This window comes from Nelumbo nucifera, chromosome 1 (assembly GCF_055504915.1).
Source record: "Nelumbo nucifera cultivar China Antique chromosome 1, China Antique-T2T, whole genome shotgun sequence".
In the NCBI taxonomy this organism is placed as follows: Eukaryota; Viridiplantae; Streptophyta; class Magnoliopsida; order Proteales; family Nelumbonaceae; genus Nelumbo; species Nelumbo nucifera.
In genome coordinates this window covers 20,917,588-20,943,508 of record NC_142649.1, presented here as the reverse complement: position 1 = coordinate 20,943,508, position 25,921 = coordinate 20,917,588, and the positions used below count along the sequence as shown (strand labels likewise).

Below are 25,921 nucleotides of genomic sequence, written 5' to 3'. Positions count from 1 at the left end.
TCAAGATAGTACAATTCACCACCTTCATGCCCTCCACCAACCTTCATCTCCATCTTGAGATCCTGAAAAACACAAGAATCAGGAAAAAAGGTTACAGAACAATTTAGAGATTTGGTCAATTTGCTAATAGACATAAGGCTGAAAGGGAATTTGGGTACATACAAAACTGAAGATAAAGATAACGATGCAATGTCTACATTGCCAACACCACAAATGGGTGAGGTAGAACCATTAGCTAAAGTGACTATTTGTGATATAGAAGATGGAGAAAGGAAAGAAAACAAACCTAGAGTCCCAATCATATGATCGGAAGATCCAGAATCAATAATGCAAGGTGAGGATTTGGAAGCCAGACAAGCGATACCTAAGTGGGAAGAGTAGTTGTATTCTGTTGGGAAGTAACCCGAAGGAACCTTTCATACTCATCACATGAAATACTCATCATCTCCTTCCCAGATGCATAGAAGGTACTTGATTAGTCTTCTAGGTATAAACTGCATCACCACCACTTTCTGTTGCCACATGATTGGCCCATGTAGAAGGATGTCCATGTAAATCATAACAAAAATTAATAGTGTGTCCTTTCATTCCACAATGTGTACACTTCTTAGCCCCATAACTGTGACCTCTACCATGACCTCCCCCGGAGTCTTGACCTCCACTACGTTTACCACCACAACCTCCTCCTCTGTTTCCACGACCTCCCCCTCTCATCACTACAAAGGCTTATCTATCTGAGATTGTGGGACTCTCTGAAAACCCAATATTAATCCTACGGAGTTGTGCAAACACTTCCTTAAGAGAGGGAAGAGTAGAGCCTCCAAGAATCTGAGCCCTAACTGGTTCATACTCAGCCTTCAAACCAACCAAAAATCCAATCACATCTAGTTGCTCCCTTTGTTGTTGCTGAATAGATCTTCTTCATACTAGATTTTAACATCTGAATTTTATCTTGTCCGGAATAGAGCTTCTTGGCATGATCCCATATCTCCTTAGTTGTATCAAGAAACATAAAATTCACACTGATTTTAGGTTCCATACTATTCCACAACCAAGTCATAATTTGTGCATCTTCTTGTTCCCAATCACTATACCCTTGAGAATCAGCTGAGGGTTTTTCCTCTTTCACATGTTGCACTTTCTTATTGGCTCTTAGAAAGACCTTCACTGACTTGGCCCATGGTACATAATTTTCACCATTCAACTTGATGGAAGTCATTTGTACATTCGGAAAATCAGGGGGAATCATAACACTGGACTTTTTATCACTGTTATGTCCTGTTGCCATGGGTAAAAAAAAAAAACAACTTCACTTCACAACACCACACTATACCACAACCAACCAACTAAAACCAAAATATGTGTTGTAATTAATTTTCAGCACTAGTCTCACACATACCACCCACTTTTCTCAACAAGAAAGGCAAACAAAAGCTCTGAAACATGTGTTGTAACAGGTTTCAGCACTGTTCTCACACCTATTACTCACTTCCACTAATAAGAAAAAATCCAAAAAATCATTTCTTAAACATACCTATTAATAGGACGACTACAACCAGTCCAGAAAACCACAACTGTGACCTTTCAGATCATCAAAACACCCCATACGAGCTGTTGCACACAAACTGATCACTGACACTCCCTCTTCAATACATTGACTAGAGGGTTTCTCTAAAACTCCACTAAAACCACACCTTCTACTGCAACTGGGGGCATGGATACCTCCCTAGGCAAGAAACAACAACTCCTTTTAAGTCTTTCTTCGATCCTCCAAGTATTCACCAAGAAATCTGAAACTCAATCTGCTGAGGGTGCTGAGAAGAGAGAAAAAAAAAAACTAGGAAGAAAATCAAGGCTCTGATACCATGTTAGATATTCGACCAGACCTGATTTCCTTCCTGAAATAAAGGGAAAATAGAGAGGGAAAACAGAAAAAAAGGAGAGGAAGATAAGAGAAAGAGAAGAGAAGATGAAGAGATGGTTCGGCTGTTCTCAGAAGAGAGAAAATTCTCTCTCCAGCCAACCAGAATAATATGCCAATGATTACTTTTTCTCTTAACCTTTTTCGTTCTTTAGTCTTTAATAAATTGATTAATATCTATTTATTACAGAAATAATATTTATATGTATATAGTACTAAAAAAGTAACAGGGTTTACACTTCATTTTATTCCCTATCCTAAACTAATGTCACTTTTCTTTTCAATATTTTGACAATTTTTTTTGATAAATAAGAGAGAAAATTCATTAATAGAAAACTAATGCAGTTACAATCTTCCCGTGGAGAGGCACAAGCTGCGCCCTCTCCTAACAGTAGGAAGACAAACAAAAGATAGAAAACAGATTCAGCCTACAATTGAGCCCAATACAAACTTCCCCTATTTACCCCTTGCTTTAAAAGACCATCAGCCATAGAGTTTGCTGATCTCCCCACCCATTGTATTCTCACTGTCAAGCTCCTTGTTAGGCAGTTGAATTTTTTAATTTCATTCTTAAAACACCACACTATAGAGTCCGGGTTTTGTAGCCATCCCACTACCACCTTGGAGTCCCCTTCTATTATCAACTGTTCCACACCTATCTGCACTGCTAGCTGTACTCCCTGGATAGCGGCAGCAAGTTCCGCCCTAGTAGAGTTTCCAACTCCTATGGGTCCTGAGTAAATAAGAACCACATTCCCAGTCTCATTCCTCAGTACCCCTCCCACCCCTGACAGACCTGGATTACCAAGACTACTTCCATCGAAATTCAGCTTCAAGAAGCTTTCAGGAGGGGGTTCCCAAACCATACTTACTTTAGTCTTTATGGATGAACAATTAGCCACTGCTAACCAATTCCTCCAAATATCATTAAAAGAGAATTGATGGAATAGGTCCAGTGATTTTAGCCACAGGATCACCCTATTTAGAATGCAGTCCTTCATCTCTTCTAGGCTTCTCTCCTTCTCTTAGAAAATTCTGGTATTCCTTTCTTCCCACACGGACCAGATCACCCTATTTGGAAAATTTGAATATACATATATACGTACATACATACATTATGTATGTCAAATAGTTTTAATGTATAACTGATAAATTTATAATAAATCAATAAATAAACAATTTTTAGTGATAATGGTGCACTGCTACAAGCCTACAATACTAATATTACGCCTACATATACACATATATCATATTTTTGTACGTTTGTTGATTAAGTATTTGACTTTTGACCAATATAATAGTTTATGAATCCCCATTTTATCTTTTAGAAAAGAAATTCCAACAACTTCAATGATATTTCAGAAAGCTTGTCGGTATTCAGAATTTTGAATACTAAATGTTTAATTCATTAGTGATTTTCAAATATAAGCAATATGTCAGTGATGCAAGGGGAAAAGAAGATTCTAGTGTCTTTTGTATTTCCCCAGAATTTTACCAAATGTTAACAATATTGCAAACCATGAAAGCCATTCAGTGGTTTTTATTTACTGTCATTCCCACTCTATCCTACAGACTTAATTATCTATATTAATGACATAAGTTTAGTTTTGGATCTCTTGGGCCAAATGACATACAATAATAGGAAACTGAGATGTGGTTGATAAGTCCTCACTTCTGTTCTGCTTCCGGTGAGCTGGTTCGAGGGAACTCGTCGCCCTCCTGAAATGGATGTGAGGTTGAAGACGAGAGAAAAGAGAGAGAGAGAGAGAGAAATATCAGGGGAATTATTCACTGCTTTCATGCATTCGCTGATAGGCCTATATAGTGCATGGCCAGCTACACATTGTAACCAACTCTGAGCATCCTACATGATTCTTTAACAAACTACGATTGCTTTTCAATACATGGACGTCGGGTATACACAAATTTAACGGGTGGTGCCATACGCGTGATGCGTGGTGTTCTGGGCTGAGACTTGGGCCTGCTGGGCCCGAGTTGCTCCATCTGGATTGACTTCTTCTTTGGGCTTAACATTCCCGCCTTCTTCAAGAATGACCTTGTCCTCAAGGTCAAAGGTGGGAAACTGCTTCCGAAGTTGGTCATAATCCCCCCATGTGGCATCTTCTTGAGGCAGGCCATGCCACACAACCAAAACCTGCTTACGGACCTTGCTGCCCTTTCGAACCCAACGTAAATCCTTAATTACCAGAGGTTCGAACATTACTTCTCCTGCTTTTGTGAATTGAGGGAGGGTGGGGCTGATAACATCAATGGAAGCCAAGCAAGGCTTCAGAAGGCTGACATGGAAGATGGGGTGCAACTTGCATTCTGTAGGTAAGTGGAGGCGGTAGGCAACAAGCCCAATTCGCTCTGCCACCTGAAATGGGCCAAAGTATCTTGGAGATAGTTTCTGAGATGCCCTCCGAACCAGAGATGCCTGTCTATACGGTTGAAGCCATAGATAGACCCAATCCCCAACAGGGAATTCTAATTCTCGATGCTTCTTATCATAGGCTAACTTCATTCGTTGCTAGGCCTGCTGTAAGTGGAATTTGAGGAGCTTAAGTGTGTGTTCTCTTTCCTGTAATTGTGCCTCAACCTCAGCTACCAGAGAAGTGCCTATCTCATAAGGCAAGATAGAAGGGGGTTCACATCCGTACGACACCTTGAAGGGAGTTGTTCCGGCTGAAATCTGGAACGTGGTATTATACCAATACTCGGCCACTGGGCCCATTGTTTGGGTCTATCACCCACAAAACATCTTAGGTATGTTTCCAGGCAACGGTTGGCCACTTCTGATTGTCCATCTGTCTGAGGATGGTAACTGGTGGAATGCAACACCTGAACCCCTTGAGCTGTGAAATAGGCCTTCTAGAAAGTACTCATGAAGAGAGGGTCTCGATCTGTTAAAATAGACTGGAGTGTTCCATGGAGCTTGGCCACTTCCCGAATGTAAGCCTGGGGCACTATGGCTGCTGAGTAAGGTCAGGAGAGGCCTATAAAGTGAGCATATTAACTTAGTCGGTCCACCACCACCAACACCACCGATTTTCCTTGGAACGTGGGTAACCCAGTTACAAAGTCCATCGTGACTTCTTCCCACACTCTCTGGGATGGGTAGAGGTTGCAATAACCCGGCCGGAGTCTGAGTGCTATATTTCTGCTGCTGGAAAGTAGTACATCGGGCTACAAACTCTTGTACCATTCGTTTCATACCCTTCCAATAATAGTGGGTTGCTAAGCGTTTGTAGGTGCAGAGAGCTCCGGAATGCCCTCCTTGGGTGTTATGGAATAGCCAAAGTAACTCTTTTTTTTTTTGATGAATAATAGCCGAAGTAACTCTTTGGTGATACTTGGACTCTTCTGACACCACCATACGACCTTTGTAGAAGAGAATGCCATTCTGGATTGTGTACCCAGAAGCCTGTGCAGAATCCTCAAGGATTTGGGCCCAAATTTGGGTTAAATGGGGGTCATCATGGGCTTCCTATTTCAGTTGGGCAGATAGAGGGTAATTCAGCCGTGACAAGCCCATTACTTGAAAGTAATCAGCTCTAGAGAGTGCATCCGCCACCGCATTAGAGGGCCCGGACTTGTATTCAATAGTAAAGTCAAACCCCATTAACTTGTAGGCCCACTTATGCTGGTCAGGGCCCAAAACTCATTGCTCCAGTAGGTGTTTGATGCTGCAGTGGTCTGTCCTAACAGTAAACCTTCGGCCCAGGAGATATGCTCTCCATTTCTGAACCGCCAGCGTGATGGCCATGAGCTCCTTCTAGTAAGTAGACTTAGCCTGAGCCTGAGGAGAGAGAGCCTTGCTGAAGTAGGCCAAGGGTCGGCCCAACTGCATCAGAACTGCACCTATGCCTTTACCTGAGGCGTTGGCCTCCAGTATAAACTCCAGATTGAAATCAGGAAGGGCCAATGTAGGTGGGGTGGTTACAGCTTCCTTGAGTGCCTGAAAGGCTTCTTCAGCTTCTTGATCCCACTCGAAGGAGTGCTTCTTCAGCAACCACGTGAGAGGCGCGGCAAGGACCCCATACCCCTTTATGAACCGGCAGTAATAACCAATTAGCCCCAGGAACCCCTGAGGGCCCGTGGAGAGCTGAGCCGGGCCCAAGTGATCATGCATTCTATCTTTTCTGGGTCTGTATATGCCTGTTCACCCAAGATGATGTGCCCCGAGTAACTGATCTAGGTCTGCCCAAATGAGCACTTTGAAGGTTTAGCGAACAATTGATGTTGGCGTAGTAGGCCTAACACATTGCAAATGTTCCAAGTGGGAGGCCCAACTTGAGCTGTAAACAAGTATATCATCAAAGAAGACGAGCACAAATAGGCGCAAATAAGGTTTGAAAACTCCGTTCATGAGTCTCTGGAATGAGGAGGGTGCATTGGTTAACCCGAAGGGCATCACTAGGAATTCAAAATGCCCATCCGAGGTTCTGAATGTAGTCTTGTGTACGTCCTCCGGGCAGACCCAGATCTGATGGTAGCCTGACCATAGGTCCATCTTGGAAAAGTATTTAGCTTGTCCCAACTCATCAAATAGTTCTTCAATCAGGGGTATTGGATATCTGTCCTTAACTGTGATGCGGTTCAAGGCTCTATAGGCCACACAGAATCTCCAACTACCATCTTTCTTTCTTACCAAAATTACCGGGGACGAAAATGGGCTGCTGCTGGGCCGGATAAAACCTTTGTTTAACAGTTCCGTCACCATACTCTCCACTTCCACTCTCTGATAATGGGGTTTAGCGGTAGGGTCTAATGTTGGCAAGTGGGGCTTCGGGTTGGATGGGAATCTGGTGGTCATGGGCTTGAGGGGGTGGCAATGAAGTAGGTTCTTGGAAAATGTCAAAGTAGGTCTGTAGTAATAGCTGGAGCTGTTGGGTTTGCCTTGGGGAAGGGCTAGTGTTTCCTGAGAGTGGGGTGATAATGGGCCCAGTAGGCATTGAGCCCATGCTCATCAATAAGGGAATAGAGTCATATTGACAGGTCTTGAGTATAACCTCCAAACTGTCAGCAGTTATGGGTTGGGTCTTAACCCCCTTTAATGTGTAGGAACTTCCCTCATAGGTGAATTGCATTGTCAAGTCAGCCCAACTACAAACCACAGAGCCCAGCAACTATAGCCATTGTATGCCCAAGACAACATCTGCCCCTGTGAATTCTAACGGGTGTAGGTCCACTTTAAAGTTGTAACCCTGAATCTTCAATTCAACTGATTTACACCTCCCATCACAAGTGATTTGGTGGCCATTGGCCACGTTGACTACAAATGGAGAGACGGGTTCTATCATTAACCCGAGTTGCTTGGCTAGTCTGGGAGTAATGAAATTCAGAGAGCTCCCATTATCAATCAAGACAGCCACTCTCTTCCCTGATATCTACCCTTGGACCCGCATGGTTCTTGGGGCCTGGTAACCAGCCAGGGCCTGAAGGGAGATAACACAGTATTCTACCTCCGGCACCACCTCCATCTACTGAACCCCCGGGTCGCCAGTTTGTGTTTCAAAATCATCCTCTCCTTCTACTTGTAGGAGATACACATGTTGGGCCTTGCATTTGTGACCCGAGACGAATTTTTCATCGCAATCATAGCAGAGGCCTTTCTCCCTATGGGCCTGCATTTCTGTCTAGGATAGTTTCCGGTAAGGCAGGGCCAGTGCTCCAGTCCTCTTGTTAGGTGGAATTGGTAAGGGAACCGGTTTGAGGGTAGTTGTAGTTGGAGTCAGAAGAAGAGGACCAGGTTTCGACTCAATCTTGGGATAGGGTCCTTTCTGGGTTAGGCCCGCTTGAGGCCCAATAGGCCTCCCTAGCTTCTTAAGCTGGTCCAATCTCTCCTCCTGGAGCTTAGCCAATCCCACCACTGCCATCAAGGTGGTCGGCTGCATGGTATTCACTTCTATTCGGATGTCTTCCCTTAAGCCTCCTATAAAACATCCCACCAAAGCGGCCTTCGGCCAGCCGTGAACCCGGGTGGCCAACCTTTCAAATTCGTTCTGGTACTCCCTCACTGTTCCCGTTTGTCTCACCCAAGAGAGTGATTCATTGAAGTTTTTATAACCGGAAGGACCGAACCTCACAAGTAAGGATTCAGTCAGGTCCAACCAGGTGATCTGTGGGTGGGTCTTACGGTACCATTGGTACCACATAATAGCCTCACCATCCATGTGTATGGCGGCAATTGAAACCCTCTGGTCTGCTGGGGTCTCGTGGAATTCAAAGTAGCGTTTGGCCCGATAGATCCAAGGGAGAGGATCATCACCTGAGTAAGAGGAAAATCGATTTTGGCAGCCTTGACTAGAAACGCTCCACCCCTCCTAGCGCCGCTGCTGCTAGATCCTTCAACATCCGTGGGTCTCGATGCCAAGGACATCCATTTGAAATTTTGAACTAACCTACCAGAGCTGAGAGGGTCTCTTTGATTTCTCTCAACTCACTGGTGGTCTGCCGCACATCTCCTTCAATGCAGTCGGTCCTCTCTTCTGCAGACGAAGACCTGGTGGTTGGCATCGTAACTGGGCTTTGATACCAGTTGATAAGTCCTCGCTTCTATTCTGCTTCCGGTGAGCTGGTTCGAGGGAGCTCACCCTCCTGAAATGGACGTGAGGTTGAAGACGAGAGAAAAGAGAGAGAGATCAGGGGAATTATTCACTGCTTTCATGCATTCGCTGATAAGCCTGTATAGTGCATGGCCAACTACACATTGTAACCAACTCTGAGCATCCTACACGATTCTTTAACAAACTACGATTGCTTTTCATTACGTGGACGTTGGGTATACACGAATTTAACGGGTGGTGCCATACGCATGATGAGTGTGAGATGGAATTCAACTTATTTGATGCTTGAACATGCCATTTATTATAAGCAAGTCTTACAACATTGGGGGCAAAGGGATAATATTTTTAAAATGTTTATGCTTTCGGAAGAAGAATGGGGAAAAGTGGATAAGCTTCACAAGTTCTTAAAGGTTTTTTATGATGTTACTTGCATGTTTTCTGCCCACTAAGTACCCTACTTCAAACATTTACTTCAAGGGAGTGTGGATGATTCATAGACATTTGATGTTAGTGAGTAAGGAACCTCAGAATTTTATGACTGACATGGTTAGAAAAATGAAGGAGAAATTTGATAAATATTGGGCTGAATATAGTATGATTTTGTCTTGTGCTGCTGTGTTGGATCCTCGTTGCAAGATTAGGTTAGTGGAGTATTGTTTTGATAAACTTTATGGGGATGAAGTTGACGAACATGTTAATGCTATAACTAAAACTCTCCATGATTTGTTTAATGAATACAAAGAAAATTTTTCCTCCACCTCCTTTGCTGGATCTTCTAGTCAATTTGACATGAGTGAGAGAAATGATGATGGTGATGGGTTTGAGGATTATGAGCAATTTTTGAATTCAAAAAGAAATATTCAAAGTGAAAAAACTCAATTAGACCTTTACTTGGAGGAACAAAACCTTGATATCAAAGCAGATGTTGATGTTTTGGAGTATTGGAATAAGAGTTCACTTAGGTATCCTGAATTGGCATCAATGGCTCGAGATATTTTGGCTATTCCTATTTCCACAGTTGCATCCAAATCTGCATCTAGCATTGGAAAGAAGGTGATCCATCCTTGGAGAAGTTCACTTAAGTCCAAGACAATTCAAGCTTTGGTTTGTCTTGAAGATTGGCTTCGTGCACAAGGCTTTGTATTAGGTAATTTTTTTTATTTATTGTTTATTAAAATATATGATTCATTGAATTTTTTCTAATAGATTTTCCAATTGTATGCAGGGGGATCAAGCTTGTTAGGGGCTTCTTCAGGATCAAGCTTGTTAGAAGAGGATGGAGAATCAAATAGTAGTGATGATGATGATGAAAATGTTGAACTTTATGATATGTTTTAGGTATTATAATAACATATATTTCCATTATTTATTTGTCATTTGACATGATAACAAATTACATATGTGACATGGGTACTGAATTTATCTCTTATTTTCTTTTGTAGGATGGCTTGGAACTTGGAAGTTGGAATGTTCAATCTTGTTGGTGAATTCAAGAATGAACGGAGATGAATAGAAGCCTAGAACATGTTTTATTTGATATGGTCATATGGGCAATGAAGTCTTTTATTTTATTTTTTAGAATGGCTTGGAACTTGAGAGTTGGAATATTCCATCTTGTTGATGAATTCAAGAATGGATGGAGAATATGTTTTATGGATTTTTTTTGTTTTATTCAGATTATTTTTTTATGACTTTGGAGGAACATGAACTTGAAGTTATATGAATTTAGTTTTAGTGTGTGATGCTATTTGTAGGAATATGAACCTATATGATTTGCTCTTATGTGTTTTATTTCAGGTTTGCCTTGGTTGTATAGAAACAACCAAACAATAAGGAATATATTAAACAATCTTAAAGAAGGTTGTTGATTGAATTGATTCACTTGATTGTAAGAAAAAAAGAATGAAATTAAAATGGGTTATGTGATGCCCATTTGAATAAATTTTTTGATTTAAGAATGTAAAACTGTGTCTATTTAAATAGGGGGAAAATATCTGAATTAAAATAGATAATGTAGGAAAAAATTTAAATTTCTTTTATTAGGTCGGGCCCGGGCTCGGGCTCGGGCTTTGGGCTTTTTGTCAGGGTCGGGCTCGGGCCCAAGTTCTAGGCCCGTTGGTCGGGCCGGGCTCGGGCTCGGGCCTATCATTTTTTCGTTAATGAAGACTAAAAGCCCGGCCCATGAACAGGTCTAGTTCTGACCTACGGTTTCACTGGGAGCAAAGACTGAACACTGCTGTTGCAGTATTGGAACAGGTTTGTATGACCTACAGTCTTGTAGGAATCCAAAAAACAACACTGCAGTTGCAGTACATAACCAGGTCTGTATGACCTACGATTGTACAGAGGTCATATGACCCACCAACAGAATGGAAAATACAGGGTGAAGTTCACCACACCCCTAATCGGCAGACCTGGTAGCCGAACAATCGATGACTGAGATCAATACAACATCTGCTTCAGGGCATCAACAGTCCATCAAAGGGGTAAAGAAATACAAAAAAGATTCAATTGAATACATCTGCTTTGTTAAAGAAATACAGTCCATCAATCGGCTGAACAGTCAATCAGTAGGGCAGCCGAACAGTAGATGAACAGTACCTCTTTTAACTTCAGATGATAGCCTCTCTACAGTCGAACAGACAATGAATACAACTTCTGGGCTGGAAGATGAAAAGTCTCTATAACTTCTGGGTCGAACTGAATACAACAGATTAGCAGTTCAATGGATACAACTCTGGGAGATGAAAAAGTCTCTATAACTTTTGGGTCGAACTGAATACAACTGATTAGCAATTCGATGGATACAGCTCTGGGAGATGAAGAGACTATCTGCTCGACATTGAACAACAGGTTTGCTTGACACCACCCTTCAGGCCTGGACGACTTGTTCTGATACCATGTTGAGCAAGAGCAAGAGAAGAGAAGAGAAGAGAGGAGAGAAGAGAGGGAGAGAGGAGAGGAGAGTCGAGAGGACTGAAAGCTTCTACAGAACACTGTACGCGAGTGCATAAGTTATTATTTATACTAGTCTAGTCGTACAACATAAAGAAGGAGAAAATTACAACAGTACCCTTGTGGTACTAAACCTAGGTACAACAACATCTGTCAACAATAACTTCCTTTAGCAATTCCCATAAAAGACCCACATAATGCAGTTTAGTGGAATATAAAGAATAAAAAGATTAAAAACTGCACCACAGATAAAATCAAAGCATATTAAAAGAAGCTAAAGGAATTTATCCAAACCGTGCATACCTCTAGACAGGATCTTATCCAGTGGCTAGAAACAATGGTAGACTCAGAACTATCATCATGCCTCTGCATCAAACCATGACATTCAATGGAAAAATGCACTTTTTTCTTAACCTGGTCATCAACTATTACTCCTCCCCCTTGGTTAATCCATTCAATGATTTCAGCTCTCTGTCCAAAAAGAAAAAGAAAAGAACACATAAAAACTGGCTCACCAAATAAGACAAAGGAAGTAGTAGCCATAAGAAAAATGGCATCATAAAAATAATGACAAAAAAGGGATGAAAATGTCTAGAACATTGCTACAGAAGTTTGCTTAAAATTGGCATGCTCCAAATTCTAATTACCAGTTGATGATGACATGAAGATGACTCAAGGTCAAGAGAGCAGATAACATAGCTTCTATACAGTTGAGATTGATCTGTATTGTTTCTAGAGTATTTAGCAATGAAGCATAAGTAATAAAGAGAGATGATGAATCAAGTATCTGTTTAATGAACCTTAATAATGATATGTTATTAAAAACGAAGTCTGAGAAGATAAATATGTCTTACCAATATAATTATTATCAATAAATGTTAATAAGAGAAATATGTTAAACTACTACCCTTCAAAAATTGAAAGTGATCAATGGCTTTTTCTTGGTTGGAAAACCTTGCCTGATACAATTAATAATATTGGTCATATAACCATTGACAAGAAATGTGGCAACAACAAGTTGGAAAATTTTTTTATCCCTTTTGGGATCTTGGTTGTTTCTAGGGCTTATAAGGTGAAGAACAAAGAGATGGAAAAATGATAGAAAAAAGGAGTAATTGAGTATATGTTACATGACCCCAAGTCCCTAATAATCATAAATTGATTTTTTTATAACAACTCAATAGATGATAGTTCCATTACATTTATGACAACTACCAATCAATATATACACCCATTACCTTCCATATATGTGAAGCTACCATAAATAGTTATGATAGGGTGTTCACAATTACAGTAATGATAATATGAACACATAAACATACTATTACATTATATACCACCATGCATAGTATGATAGTAATAAAAATATTATTGTGATATTGTATCTCATTAATTTTATGCCATAGATAATAGTGAATATTCAAGGTTGGACTGGTTCCCACCTTATGTTTAAACTGAGTCCATGAGATTTTTATAGCCTATCTGGTGGTAAATTGAAGAAAAGGGCATGGAGCCTTACCCGATCTTTTGGAAAAGAATTTGAAAAGCAAAATAGTCGACCCTGGAATATAGTTGATGTTCTTCCATTCTTAGCGGCCAATGTGGTAGAATCATGTTGCAATTTCTGTTGACCCTTTCCCTCATCTTTTACAGCATAAATCACACTTTTCTGTTCAGCTTCCTTGACTACTTCCAAAGAAGAGTCATGTTTTAGCTCTGTTTCTAGTGTTATTCCTTTTTCCAACTTCCCGGCTTCAAAGTTCACATCCCCAAATACTTGACCACCAGTTGACATGCTGGAAACATTTTTCCCTTGCTTCAAACCAGAAGTGCCTATAACCGCTACTTTATTAGAGCATATAGAATCTATGCCATCAGGGAACTCAATTAGTAAAGAAATATCAAGGAAAAAAGTTGATAGGCTTCTAGGTCAAAAATTACCAGACTAATTGCAGGTTAAACTGATATAAAAAGGTGCTTAAACCAGTGTTTTAAAAGTGCAAGGCGCAAAAAAGGCACAAGGGCCAATTTGCGCCTGAGGCGCGCGCCTTTTTAAGAAAGGCGCAAAATTACAAAAAAAAAAGCTAAAAAATCCAAAAAAAAATTCAAAAAAAATGCCAAAAAAATTTTAAATATGCAAAAAATTCAAAAAACATTAAACGTAATGTTAATAAAAATATAAACTTAAAATTTAAAATAAATGTTTTAAAAAACCTATTATCTAAAATTAAAATACATAAACATAACACGTAAAGCGTATTCAAATGAAAATTTAAAAATAAAAGCAAACATATAAAGCATTTTCAAGCATGTAAAACCCACAATCTCTTTTTCTCCTTAATTGCATTGCTTCAAGTAGCTAATGTGATGTAAAACATATTGCATTCTTGATTCTATGAGTCACCTTTGTACCATGCCCCTCGATGCAAGCCCGAACAAGTCTATGTTAGGGTCTGAAATTCTTATTTCTCACATAAAAAATAATGATTTTATAACTTTCATTGCCTTTTAAGAAGATATTTTATTGCAATGAATGAATGAACAACATTAGCAAATAGGGGGTTCTCGGAGCTTTGGTGAGCGAGCGAAGCGAGTGAACAGGAGCGGAGTAGACCCAGCCATTAGACTCAAAAAAAAAAAAAGCAAAAAGCACAAAATTTTAAAAAGGCGCATCAGGCGCACACCTAGGTGCACCAAGCGTGCACCTTTTGAAAGAAGTGCGCCTAGGACATGGGCGAGGCGTATACCCCAAAATGCGCCTCGCCCGTGCGCCTAGGCGCGCCTTTTAAATCACTGGCTTAAACTATGAACATCAATGAGAAAAAATAGGTCAAAACCACACAGCCTTTTAAAGAAAGTGTTCCACATTAATTTATCAAAAAAAAAGTGTTCCACATTACCTTTTGGAAGTATTAAATCATAAGCAGCATGCCTCTGGGACACAGGAACTTCTTTTCTTTCTCGATCACAATCTTCTAGCCAGGCAGTTCTAACCGCATAAATGACACCCAAAGCTACAAGGCGCCTCACTTCCTTCTTTTCACTGAGGAAAGAGAAGAAGCTAAGCACAAGAAACAAGAAAAGTAGTTCCTAGTCTTCCTATACTAGATTTGAGCTACTTGGATGTGCTTCTGCATTTCTCAGAAATAGTTAAATAAAAACATGATGACCTCAAGTCGCCCAATACAAGAGAGACACCTACATAAGTCTATAGCATTAAAAAGAACTTCATTTGAATAACTATGTGATTTGAGAAAATTAAAAAATTAAAAAAAGAATAGAAAGTTAGCCAGTTGGAGCATTCTCTAAAGGAATATGATATGGTACTGAGAGAATAAGTCAGTTTATTATTTCTACATCATATTTGATAATATTCAAATATATTTTGCCACTGTTTATTTGAGATACTAGAACCAACTTGTTCATTCCAAAGCATCCCACTTATTTATCTATATGTGATCCAGGGGCCAAAGAGACAAATATGGGATTTTCTGAAATTTTTATGTATTTTTAGATAGTAATGACACTTTTTGTTATTTTATAACATTTCTCTGGAAGCATCTAGCTACAGTTTGTTTATGTCCTGTGTAGTCCTCAGATACTCAGTGCAGCCCAAGACTCGGAAGAAGCACCCATGATTGGAAAGCTGAAGAGCTGCTGCCGCTTATGGGTGAGATAAACTAGGTGAGTTTGCAAGTGCAATCACAGGATAGAAGGTGGTGGTCAGCTGATAACTCTGGACAGTTCTCCATTAAATCTTTCTATAAGGTGTTGTCTGCACAACATGAAGAAAACATCCTTGAAAATGGATATGGAGTGTGGATGTCCCATCTAAAGTTTCCTTTTCTTATGGACAGCAATTCTGGACAGTATTCTAACTATTAACCATTTGCTGTGAAAAGGTTTGGTGCTGGATAACCATTGCTGCTCAGGTGGATTGGAGGAAGAATCTGTACATCATTTGCCAATCTAATTCATTGCAGTGAGTCTTATATACAATCTGGACTCATTTTCTGAAGCTTTTTGGAACTCAGTGGGCAATACCGAAGAATTTAGAGTTCTCAGTGATTGAAAGACCTATCAACTATCTGACACCAAGAAACCCTTACCTTAAGGCTATGTTTGGTTTTAAGGAAAATGTAGGGAAAGGAAGGGAAATGTACGGAAACCTATACAAGATTTGTAAAGGTTTCCCTACCTTTCCCTATTTTTTCCTTCAAACTAAACATAGCCTAAGTAATTCAATGACCCTCAAACACTATTCTATCGATCAATACTTCCTAAGCTCCAGACCTCATCCTACATCAATTGGGTATAAAAGCAATTGGTCCAACATCAAATGTGCATGCTAATACTGAGCTTCTAATCTAACTCTTTTGAATATATTAGACTTTCTCATAAAAAAAAAAAGAAGGAACATCTTTCATTGGGAACTGTTTGAAAAAAAAAAAAAGATCCTGAACATAGAATATGATTTTAGATCAGGTAGACTTACTTCTCCGTAGGTGTTCCCACAATTATGTGTGTCAACTTTTCATTTAAGGACATATGTCGAGAGCCCCCACCTCTACGCACCATATTCACAAGTTTACGCATTTCATCTGGCTGGAATCCAACAAATGATATTCTGCAATCTGACAAGTACAAATCATCACCTTCAGTTTGAGAGTCATCGGCAATACAACCATCGAACTTTCTTTCATTATCAGGTTGCAAGCAAGGTTTTACACTCTCCTCTTTGCTAAAGATAGTAGCATCAGAAAATGATGAAGACATGTTCTGGGAGAAGCTCATTTCTAAATTAAGATCTCCAGTCACAGAAGACTTGACAGACTGCAAATTTGTATCTGCAATAACTGAAGATGGGAAAGGTTGAAAACTTCTGTCACCCTTCTCTTGGATGTTCTTCCCCTTTAAACCAACTCTCACAGTATTGCTCGAAGAAACAGTTCCCTGAACAGTATAGGACTCCTCATCGAGGCATGCTATCATAAAAAATGAGAAAAATCTTTTGTCAAACAATATATTTAAGACCTTATAACAAGATAAAACAGAAAATAATGTGTTACAAACCCAACAAGAACCAGATATTAACACATAATGCATGCCAACAAATCCAGACGTTACCTCTTCTAGCAACCGATTGAACAACCCATTTCTTGGTTACAATATGAATGCAACCCCATTTTCGTGCAACCATGTATTTGTCACCTTCAGGAGCTTATGGAATGTCAAGGATAAATCTTTCTGTAACTAAGTAACCACTAAGAAATCTCAAGTTCAAAATGTAACAAAAAGTTCCCAGAACAATGTTATAAACAATTCATCACAGGAGAAAGAAAAATGTGTCCTATCAAATGGGAACAAGGAAGCCACCCTAGGAGGTCCACTAATTACTAATGATATAAAGGTTCTTCACTCAAGCATGCACATATAAAACCCAATGATCCTGGACCTCTTACCACTTATTGACTTCATAGTATTCCAAAAGTGGAGAATTCATAGCCCTCCAAGATATTTGAGCAGCTAAAGGTTCATCAATAGAAACACAATAGCTTACCAGGAGTGCAGAATCAGCCTATCAGGTTGTTTTTCATGCTTCCATAAAATTGAAGCTGATATAATCCCTCCTCTTGTTGTCTTAGTTCATAAAATGATAGAATATAGAGATGTTTGGCATTAAAAGCAAAAAACAACTTCCTGTTGAATCTAACAATGTCACACATATATAGTTACTGTGAAATGGGTTTGTCATTTCATGATACCATCCTTACAGATTTTATTTGATTCAGGGCTTTCTGGAAAATATGTTTCAGGAATCAGTGTAAAGAAGATAAATTAAGAAACTTCAAATTTAGTCTAAGTGTCAATGTCATCCCAGTAGGATTACAGCATGATCATCCACATAAAAAAGCCTACTCCTGCAAAGCCTAGCTTCTTGATCCTTAGCTAGAAAGTGGCAAGGAAGAATGTCAATCTTAATAATTCAAGTAACTACTATGTGGCATGTTCACAAACCACTTAATTGACCATCTTTGGTGTATCACCTAATTCCATGTCAGAACTTTGCCAATTGCAACAGTGCAGGTTGGATACCCCAGAAAATTTTGAAACATAAATGTACAAGGCATACACACAAAAGTGAAGTGATAAATAAAACATTTCTTAAGACCAAAAGTCAAAACACCTATTTCTAAGGAATAGGCATAAGTTTTAGTTGTTGCAAAGGATATATCAGCAACTAAATGTGTACAATTTCTGGTTAGATCAGGAGAATATTTCCCACCATTCTGCAATATAAGCTTTTCAATCTCCTTCCGCTCATCTGAATGAAATGAGCACCTTAGTACCCTTATATAAAAAAATAGCTCAACATAAACAGCATTAAGAGAAAGCTAATATCACAGTTTAGTTAAAGAATATTTGACTTCATATGTCAACCTGGTGGGATTCTGGTAGCACTAATGGTCAACCCAGAAAAAGGAGGAACCCTATAGGGATCCTGAGGCACAACACGGTGCTCACTCCAGCATTGATACAACCAATTAATGGTGACAATTGGTTTCTTTAGAATGCTTGAAGCCCACTGCAAAAGAAAGAAACTTGAAATGAATCAGTAATAATATCTCATTGAAGTTGGTTAGAAAAGAACAGACAGAAAATTTTGAACTAGCTGCATGGCAGCTATAGCTACTAAGATAAATAGACATCAATCATCAAAAAATTAAAAGATTGCAGATTAAACCTAAATCCAGTAAAGATACAAGACAATAAAATTTACAGACACCAGAGAAGATAAAAATCAATGGCAGCTGCAACAATGGATACAGTGGAACTAGAAATAATTATCAATTTGAGCTCCATCCCACAGAATTGACTAATCAATATAAGTTACTCTAACATTCAGTGTGCAAAATATATTTTTATGACACATAAAATCCTAGAAAGCTTACAAAAGAACAAGTCTGACGTCTCTAACAATCTATACACCCATAACAACAGCGCAATCCAATATTTGCTTTCTAGTTGAAATATGGTCTCTTGCTCATCATGAATTCAAGGATGTGTCATGAGAAGATTTTTGAGAGCAGGTTGTAATCTTCCTTTGGCTTAGTTTTGTGAGACAGGTGCTTAGGGATGACCACTTCTTCCCTGGGCCCACACTGCATTGCCTGCCCCAGCCCAGGCAGCTGGCCCCACCCATAAGTTTAGTATAGTAGTATAGTATAGTATAGTATAGTATAGTATAGTATAGTATAGTATATGTATATGTATATATGTATATATAGTAAAAAATTAAATACATTTTCTGTATTCTAAATATAAATTTGGTTTAAATTTTAATTTAAAAATATAGCTTCATTAATTTATTCAAGCATGCCTGGATATCCGGCCCTGCACATACATGTATTATCCAAGGTTCAAAGTATCGATACGATACGAGTTTCGGTCGTATCGTATCGGTACTTAGAAACGGCCAATACATACTTTTTTTTTTTAGTTTTTTTTTTAAAGTTTAGTTTTTTGGGAAGCTTATAAGATATTTTTTATTATTAAAAAAAATCGGGGGTCCAAAACACCTGGAAACAGGCGTTTCGGATCGTATCGTTTTCAAAAGATACGATACAATACACCCCGTATCAGGCATATCGTATCGATACTTTGAACCATGGTATTATTAGGCCTAGTGTGTCGGTCGGGCCAGGCCGGGGCAGCCCAAAATGCTCTTATTACCCTGTAAAATCCCAACCTGGTCCATGGTCATCCCTACAGGTGCTTGTAATTGTGTTTACAACTTTCCATGATATATGCACCTCACTAATTGTGTTCACAACTTTCTATATTATCACTGTGATCTCATGCTTCCTAGCTCAACATTTTTCTATGCATCATTATGATTTCCTACTGTAGAAATACCTAGAGAAAAATTCTCCACATGCTATAACCCAATAAACAACTTTGATTCCAATTAACTCAGTAAGTATTTCTACATTAGTTTCTATTTTTTTTCAAACAATCTTGCATTTCTCTCTCCCCAAATAAGTCACAGAACTGGAGGGATGTACTAATTGAAGGGGATTGTAAGGTGGTCATTACTTGGCTAAATTCTGAAGAGGACCCCCCTTGGAGGTTCAGATTTTGTTAGGGAAGCACTTTTCCTGGGCAGAAGTTTGAATTGCTTGTTCAAGTGGACTACCAGATCTGCTAATTCCCTAGATGATTCTTTGACCAGAGCAGAAGTATCTAGACAAGGTTGTGACTGGGGCATGCCAGGTCCTGGGCTCTGTTGTAACAGGGGTGTATATAAGTGTATTTTATTGTGTGTCAGCATTTGTTGTTTTGTGCTTGTTCCTGATGCCTTCTTGGGCATTTCAGGTCTACCATTTCATTAATAAAATATGTTAATTTTTATCAACAAAATGGTTTCCTACTTCCAATCCCATTGTAATTCCATGCTTAAACCTTCTGACTTTGTTCACTAAGCTGCATCACATGACACTGGAAATCAATTAAATCAGCATGCCTACATTAGTGAGCATCAACTAGTAGTGAAGCCATACACAAAATATAAAGGGCCAAGATAATGGAAATTAAAGCAAGACATTTTAACAATCTAACTCCCACCTAATAAAACAAACCAACTTTTACCTAATAATCAAACTGACAAAGTAAACTTCCAGCTGGAGACAGATCTTTTTTTTTTATCAGTAGAAGAGTAATTTTATTAATCAAACTTGAAGGTTACAAAAGGGTGGGTGTAAGATACATTCCAACAGTACAGAAGTCTATAAATTTGCCCAAAACAAGTGTTGTCTGAAAGCAAAAGCCCCTTGCTTTGCTAGAGTGTCTGCCATTCCATTTGCTGTTCTTCTCACCCATTTGAATGAAACATTTAACTCCCTTATTAAACTCTCAATCTCCCTGAATTTGTACCAGAAAACTCAAGGGATTTGAGTACTGCATCTTGTCCAAGAAATGACTACCCCAGAGTCCCCTTCCACTTCTAAATTGTGGACCCCAAGTTGTTTGGCCAGTTTTAATCCCTGCAATAAGCTTCCCATTTCTGATTTCAATGCATCCCCCCTCCAATGGTCCTGAATACAATGCACAACTCTTCCTTCTGAATTCCTGAAAACACCCCCTACTCCAGCCAATCTGCTGGTTGGAGACAGATTGAGAGCATCTTAGGTTAGTATGTTTGCTCTTAATGTACAAAAATGAGAAACTCCATTTATAAAGAACCAAAACCCACATTGAAAATTCTAAAAAACCATAAAGGAAAAGAATGACAAAGACCACAAAGTGGCATTAAAAGAAACTCCGCTAAACATGGAAAATACCATTTCTGACATCAAATTAATCTTACTATCCATTTGGAAAGGCTTTCGCAGCATGACTTTTTAGATTTCACACTTTTCAAGGCACAAGAAATTGATAAGCAATCACAGGGCCACTTACCCAACTGTCTGCTCAAGCCAAAATAATACAGATTGAGTGAAGAAACAAGCAAGTTGTCTGTGTTTTCATTTTAAAAATTTTAATGAAAGAAGTTAAGAAATACACCTGCAGTAATTCAGAAAATACAGGAAAAGAAAGAAAGGAAGAGAAAGAAGAAGAAAGAGGATTCAGCAGTAGGTTGTGGAAGAAGAAGAGAAGGGAAGAGAGAAAAGAAGAGTTTGAACCTCTCTCTCTCTCTAGCCCCCTTGATCTCTTTTATTAACCTAATTCTAAAATTAAGTACAATTACCTGGATGCCCTTAATGGGGTGACCAGGACTAAAGAAATAATTAAAGAAAACAAAAAAAGCCCATAACCAACAAACATAAACTTAAAACACTACTTCAAAGAAATAAAAAACACTAAGGCCCATTCAGCCCATTCTCACTACAAAAGAAAATACCCATTTTACTCTTCCTTTTCATTCAATTTTATTTTTTTAATTGCCCTTATCATTTTATTTTTTTAATTGCCCTTATCAACTTTCTTAATGACAAAAGTACCCAAATGAAACACAAAAGGCCTAATTAATTTCCTTTAGCTGCTACTGTTAAGCAGCTATACTTGAGCTTAAGCCTGCTTAAGCCCTCCTAAACAGGCCCTTAGGCTCAGTTTAGGAGTACAAATACAAATATGCATAGTACAAATACATAAAAACAATACAAAATACAAGGTTTTGCAATCTACATATTTGTATTTGTACTCCTTCCAAACTGAGCCTTAATAAAAATGGAAAAGGAGAAACTGAGGAAGATATTAAACTTGCATGAAGAATCTAAAGAAAAAGCTAGTATCATTTCCAACTGTCTAAGTATGAATATAGAAACAACCAACAAAACATTGAAAGAAACATCAGTTCATCCACATAAAGTGCAGCACTATGATAATAATTAATTTTTGTATAAGATGGAATGTTAGGATAACTTTGTCTTTGTCATGATATCTGCTTGATACAAGCATTATCCATAGTTCCATACATTTCAGTTTATATAGAAAGATTGTTCAGTTTTTTACCAAAAAAAAAGTTTATATAGAGAGACAGAAAGACACTCAAACATGCAAACATACATGCACACACTTAAAGACATGTAAAAGGCCAAAAACAATTAACTTTGTTATGGAAGATTGCCACGAATAAAAGAAAATATAGCAAAAGATTAGACTTATAGAGAGTAAGAAAGAAGTTATACTACACATATTGTTATGTGATTGCATCTACCTTGTACTTTGCAGCCAAAACATTCTTTACAATAACAAAGCTAATATCCAACACTGCCCTAGTATGCAACACCCCACCCATTGCTGTTACTAGCTTTTCGATCTTCACCTGCAAAACATATAGAAGTGTATATATTATCATGAAAGTGATGTGGAGAGCTACTAGACCTGTAATCTTATGGTAAATATGGGAACAGAGGAATAAAAGGCTGTTTAAAGAGCAATATAGAACATTTTTTATAGGTAAAAAGAATTTTATTATCAACAAGGAATGTTAAGAACCCAGGGAGAAGTGTGTTCACCTCATCCTAGATCAATTAAGGTAAAACAGAAAAAAAAAAAAAAAAAAAAAAACAAATTACAATTGGGCCCAGAATAAGTGATCCCGAATAACCCCCTGCTTGGCTAGCGAGACAGCCATTCCATTGGCAAATCTCCTTTGCCATTGATACTCCACTGAAACCCCAGTGACAAGCCAGTTAACCTTCTTGAGCTCATTCCTAAATTGCCAAGTGACAGTCTCCAGATGTTGTAGCCACCCCACTACTATATTTTTTTTTTTTTTATAAATGCCAGCCCACTACTATCTTGGAATCTCCTTCCACAATTAACCTGTTGAAATTCAGCTCCATTGCTGTAAACCTTGGACAACTGCTAACAGGTCAGCCCTTGTTGAGTCTCCCATTCCTGCTGGTCCAGAAAAACAGAGCTACAACATGTCCATCTTTGTTCCTAACCCCCCCCCCCCCCCCTCGCAGAGGGGGCCAGGGTTTCCACAACTGCTCCCATCAAAATTAAGCTTTAGAGACTCGTTCACAGGAGGACTCCAAGACACAACAGTCCTCCTTCTAGAACTAGCGGCCACCTCACCCCATTTCCTCCACAGGTCATCAAAAGAAAATTGAGAAATATAGAAGATTGGAAGCTATAATTGAAAACATCACTTTGAAGGTAAGTTAAAGACTGTGATCCAAGAAAGTGGGTTCCTCCAAGCAAATATAGGATAAAAATGAAGTCTGATGGCAGTTCATTTGGGAATCCAGGACCCCCGGGCATTGGAGTATTTAGGAATGGACATGGATCAAGTGGCCCTATTTTCAGGTCCAATAGGATTCAGAGACGCACCTAAAACAGAAATCTCTGCATTGTTGCAAGGTCTACAACTAGCCAAGCAGTTGAACCTTAGGCAAGAGGAGCTATGAGAGAAATTAGGCAATTAGCATGGGAGGTAGAGGCCACTTGTGAGCTTCTTTGTATGTTTGATGTGATCAGGGGTGGCTCTGTGAGAGCCAAAAGCTGTAAAATTTTCTGTATATATTTATTTTGAATTAATAAAAGCTATTATAGTTACTGATAAAAAAATCTTCATGAAAGTGAAAGAAATTAAAACAAAAAAGAATTTGGGTGATAGTAATAAAACAAAACTGAGATGGAGGAGACTCATGCTAAGGTTATTATTCCCAAAATTTCATGCCTTTTCAGCATAACATCAAGCAAAAGATTAGTTATGGAGACATGTGGTTATTTAATTTACTTTACTCTTTACTCTGAAAAAGTCAGTTTCATTCACTTTTTAGAGGTATTTTAGTCACTTTGTGCGTTACCAATTTAACTCAATTGAGTGAATGAAACTGACTACTAGGATTTATCAAAAAGTTATAGGATTTTCATCTCATAAATAGATTTCACAAAAGCAGTATAAGCAGCAATTTTTAGAAACAAGAATTCACTTTTTAAATTTAGCTACTCTGAAATATTGGATCACTTCCATTATCATCATGCAAAAAGTCCATTCATTAGTTTCCCTCTAAAAGAAGGCATAGACAATGATTGAAGAACCTTTTCATCCTTCTCGAAACCTGATGCTAGAATTTTAACCCCATCCATTCCAAGGCAACAAGTGAAGCCTTGTTTAGGCAAACCTCTATTTTCTTTCGCACAAAAGAGTATGCATTGGGGACCTGCACATTATAGAAAATGCATGGTAAAATAAATCCCACTCCCCAGTAGGGAAAAAGAATAAAAGAAAAAGCAATCATTAATAGCACTTCCCATGTGCAAAATACAAATAAATAATTACAAGAAGGTTTTTCTCTATAATACAACTCCTAACTTCATTAGTCAATCTCAGTCCCCATTCTCACCCATGCAAAATGAAGGGCAAATGGCACGAAAGTAACAGGAAATTAGGAAAACATGCATCCATTCCAATGTAATCTCAACCAAATATTATATTGGAGAGTGGCATTCTAATCTCATAATACCAACTAGGATAACTCAACTCAGAACCTAATTCTCCTCAAAAAAGTTTGGCACTCCATAACTGTTCTGAGGCCCTTTATCAAACGTTGACTGAACAGTACCAAATTGGTTAAGCTCGAAGAGGAATTAGTACCGGTTCCAACAGAGACTTGAATTAGCCACAAAAATATAAAGGGATGGAAACAACATATGAGAACCAAATTTAAATAAGAAAGCGTAAAATTGTCGAAATAATACCAAGCAAATTACATCCTTTGGCTCTAAGATCCTCGAATTTCTCCTGCAACGCAGCCATCTTGTTAAAAAACAACTCTAATTCAATAACCGAGCTCAATCGAATTGAATTGGAGAAAGTGTCTTATTTTACGTGATCGGGCGAAGAGATAACGTGATAATCGTTGGGACCGTTCCGCGAGGGATCGCAGCAGAGAAAGACTTCTGCTCCGTTCTGCTTGAGGGCATCGTGAAGGGCATCAAAGATTTCAGGCGGGACGAGGTTCCGAGACATGAACACGTTCGCGCCCTTGAAGGCCTTGGGCATCATCTTCGGTCCCTCTCCCATTTCATCACTCGTGTCAAGCTTCAAGAAACTAAACCAGACGCGAAGAGAGATGGGGAGAAATACAGAGATTTCCGACACCAAAGTGAAACAGAGTCAGTTTCCACTTTCCAGTGTTCTGAGCTTTGAATGTGGACTGAGAACAAATGAAACCAGATTATAGAGATTTTTGTCGGGAAAATAAGAACGCGGGAAAGTGGGTTTTGTAATGGAGGCCGATCTCGAAGCGAGGAATTCCCGGGTGAAGAAGATCAACTGATCATGGTTGGTGGGCCGGGCCCGGGCTGGGCTTAGCACCTTGTATATTGTGGCTTAACATCGGCCCCGGCCGGGCTTGTGGGCCAACGAACAATATAAACAAATATAATTTCCTATTATATATAAGTAATAAAGAAAGCAAAATAACATAAACAAATATCAAGATTTTTATTTTTATTTGATTTAAACATGGAGAACTATCGATTATTCTTTACATAAGATTCAAAACATCATTATTAACAGCGGAACATAGGAGAAGAGAGGTAGGAGAAGAGAAAAGGAAGAGAGGAGAGAAGAGAGAAGAGAGAAGAAAGGAGATAAGAGAAGAAAGAGATTTGGAGTCTGCTACAGTAACGCTACAATGTTGGTGACGCCAGTTTATATTAATATATATAGGGTGACCATAAATAGAAGGGAAAGAACCTTTATGTCCCTACTTAAGTTACAACATAAAAAAACAAAAGAAAAAACTGCTTTAATTTGTCAAACGGACCCTAACTCAGCAGAATACAAACATAATAAATAAAGTTAACATTCCAACACTCCCCCTCAAGTTGGGACATGGATGTCAATCATGCCCAACTTGTCACACAAATTATTATGCCGCACGTGTTGAAGGCCCTTGGTGAAGATGTCTACAAGTTGTTCATCTGAACTAACATAAGGAGTGCACACTTCTCC

At 38.8% G+C, this 25,921-nt stretch overlaps 1 protein-coding gene across 2 annotated transcripts in view; it reads right to left on the bottom strand.

Annotated features, from left to right (window-relative positions):
• The window catches only part of MEI1 (transcription coactivator), a 44,609-nt gene extending 19,453 nt beyond the window's left edge, over positions 1–25,156 (bottom strand). The window contains exons 1-11 of one of the 2 annotated variants that reach the window (XM_010270760.3): positions 24,791–25,156; positions 24,661–24,703; positions 24,001–24,122; positions 22,163–22,270; positions 17,887–18,031; positions 17,679–17,770; positions 16,573–16,666; positions 15,941–16,430; positions 14,346–14,488; positions 12,965–13,311; positions 11,749–11,916 (exon numbers count right to left, since the gene is read on the bottom strand). In XM_010270760.3, coding sequence (XP_010269062.1) covers positions 11,749–11,916; positions 12,965–13,311; positions 14,346–14,488; positions 15,941–16,430; positions 16,573–16,666; positions 17,679–17,770; positions 17,887–18,031; positions 22,163–22,270; positions 24,001–24,122; positions 24,661–24,703; positions 24,791–24,985 — 1,947 coding nt within the window. In that variant the 5' untranslated portion in view covers positions 24,986–25,156. The remainder of the gene's footprint in view (positions 1–11,748; positions 11,917–12,964; positions 13,312–14,345; positions 14,489–15,940; positions 16,431–16,572; positions 16,667–17,678; positions 17,771–17,886; positions 18,032–22,162; positions 22,271–24,000; positions 24,123–24,660; positions 24,704–24,790) is intronic. The other variant, XM_010270761.3, reaches the window with a different exon arrangement.
• Positions 25,157–25,921: the final 765 nt, after the last annotated feature.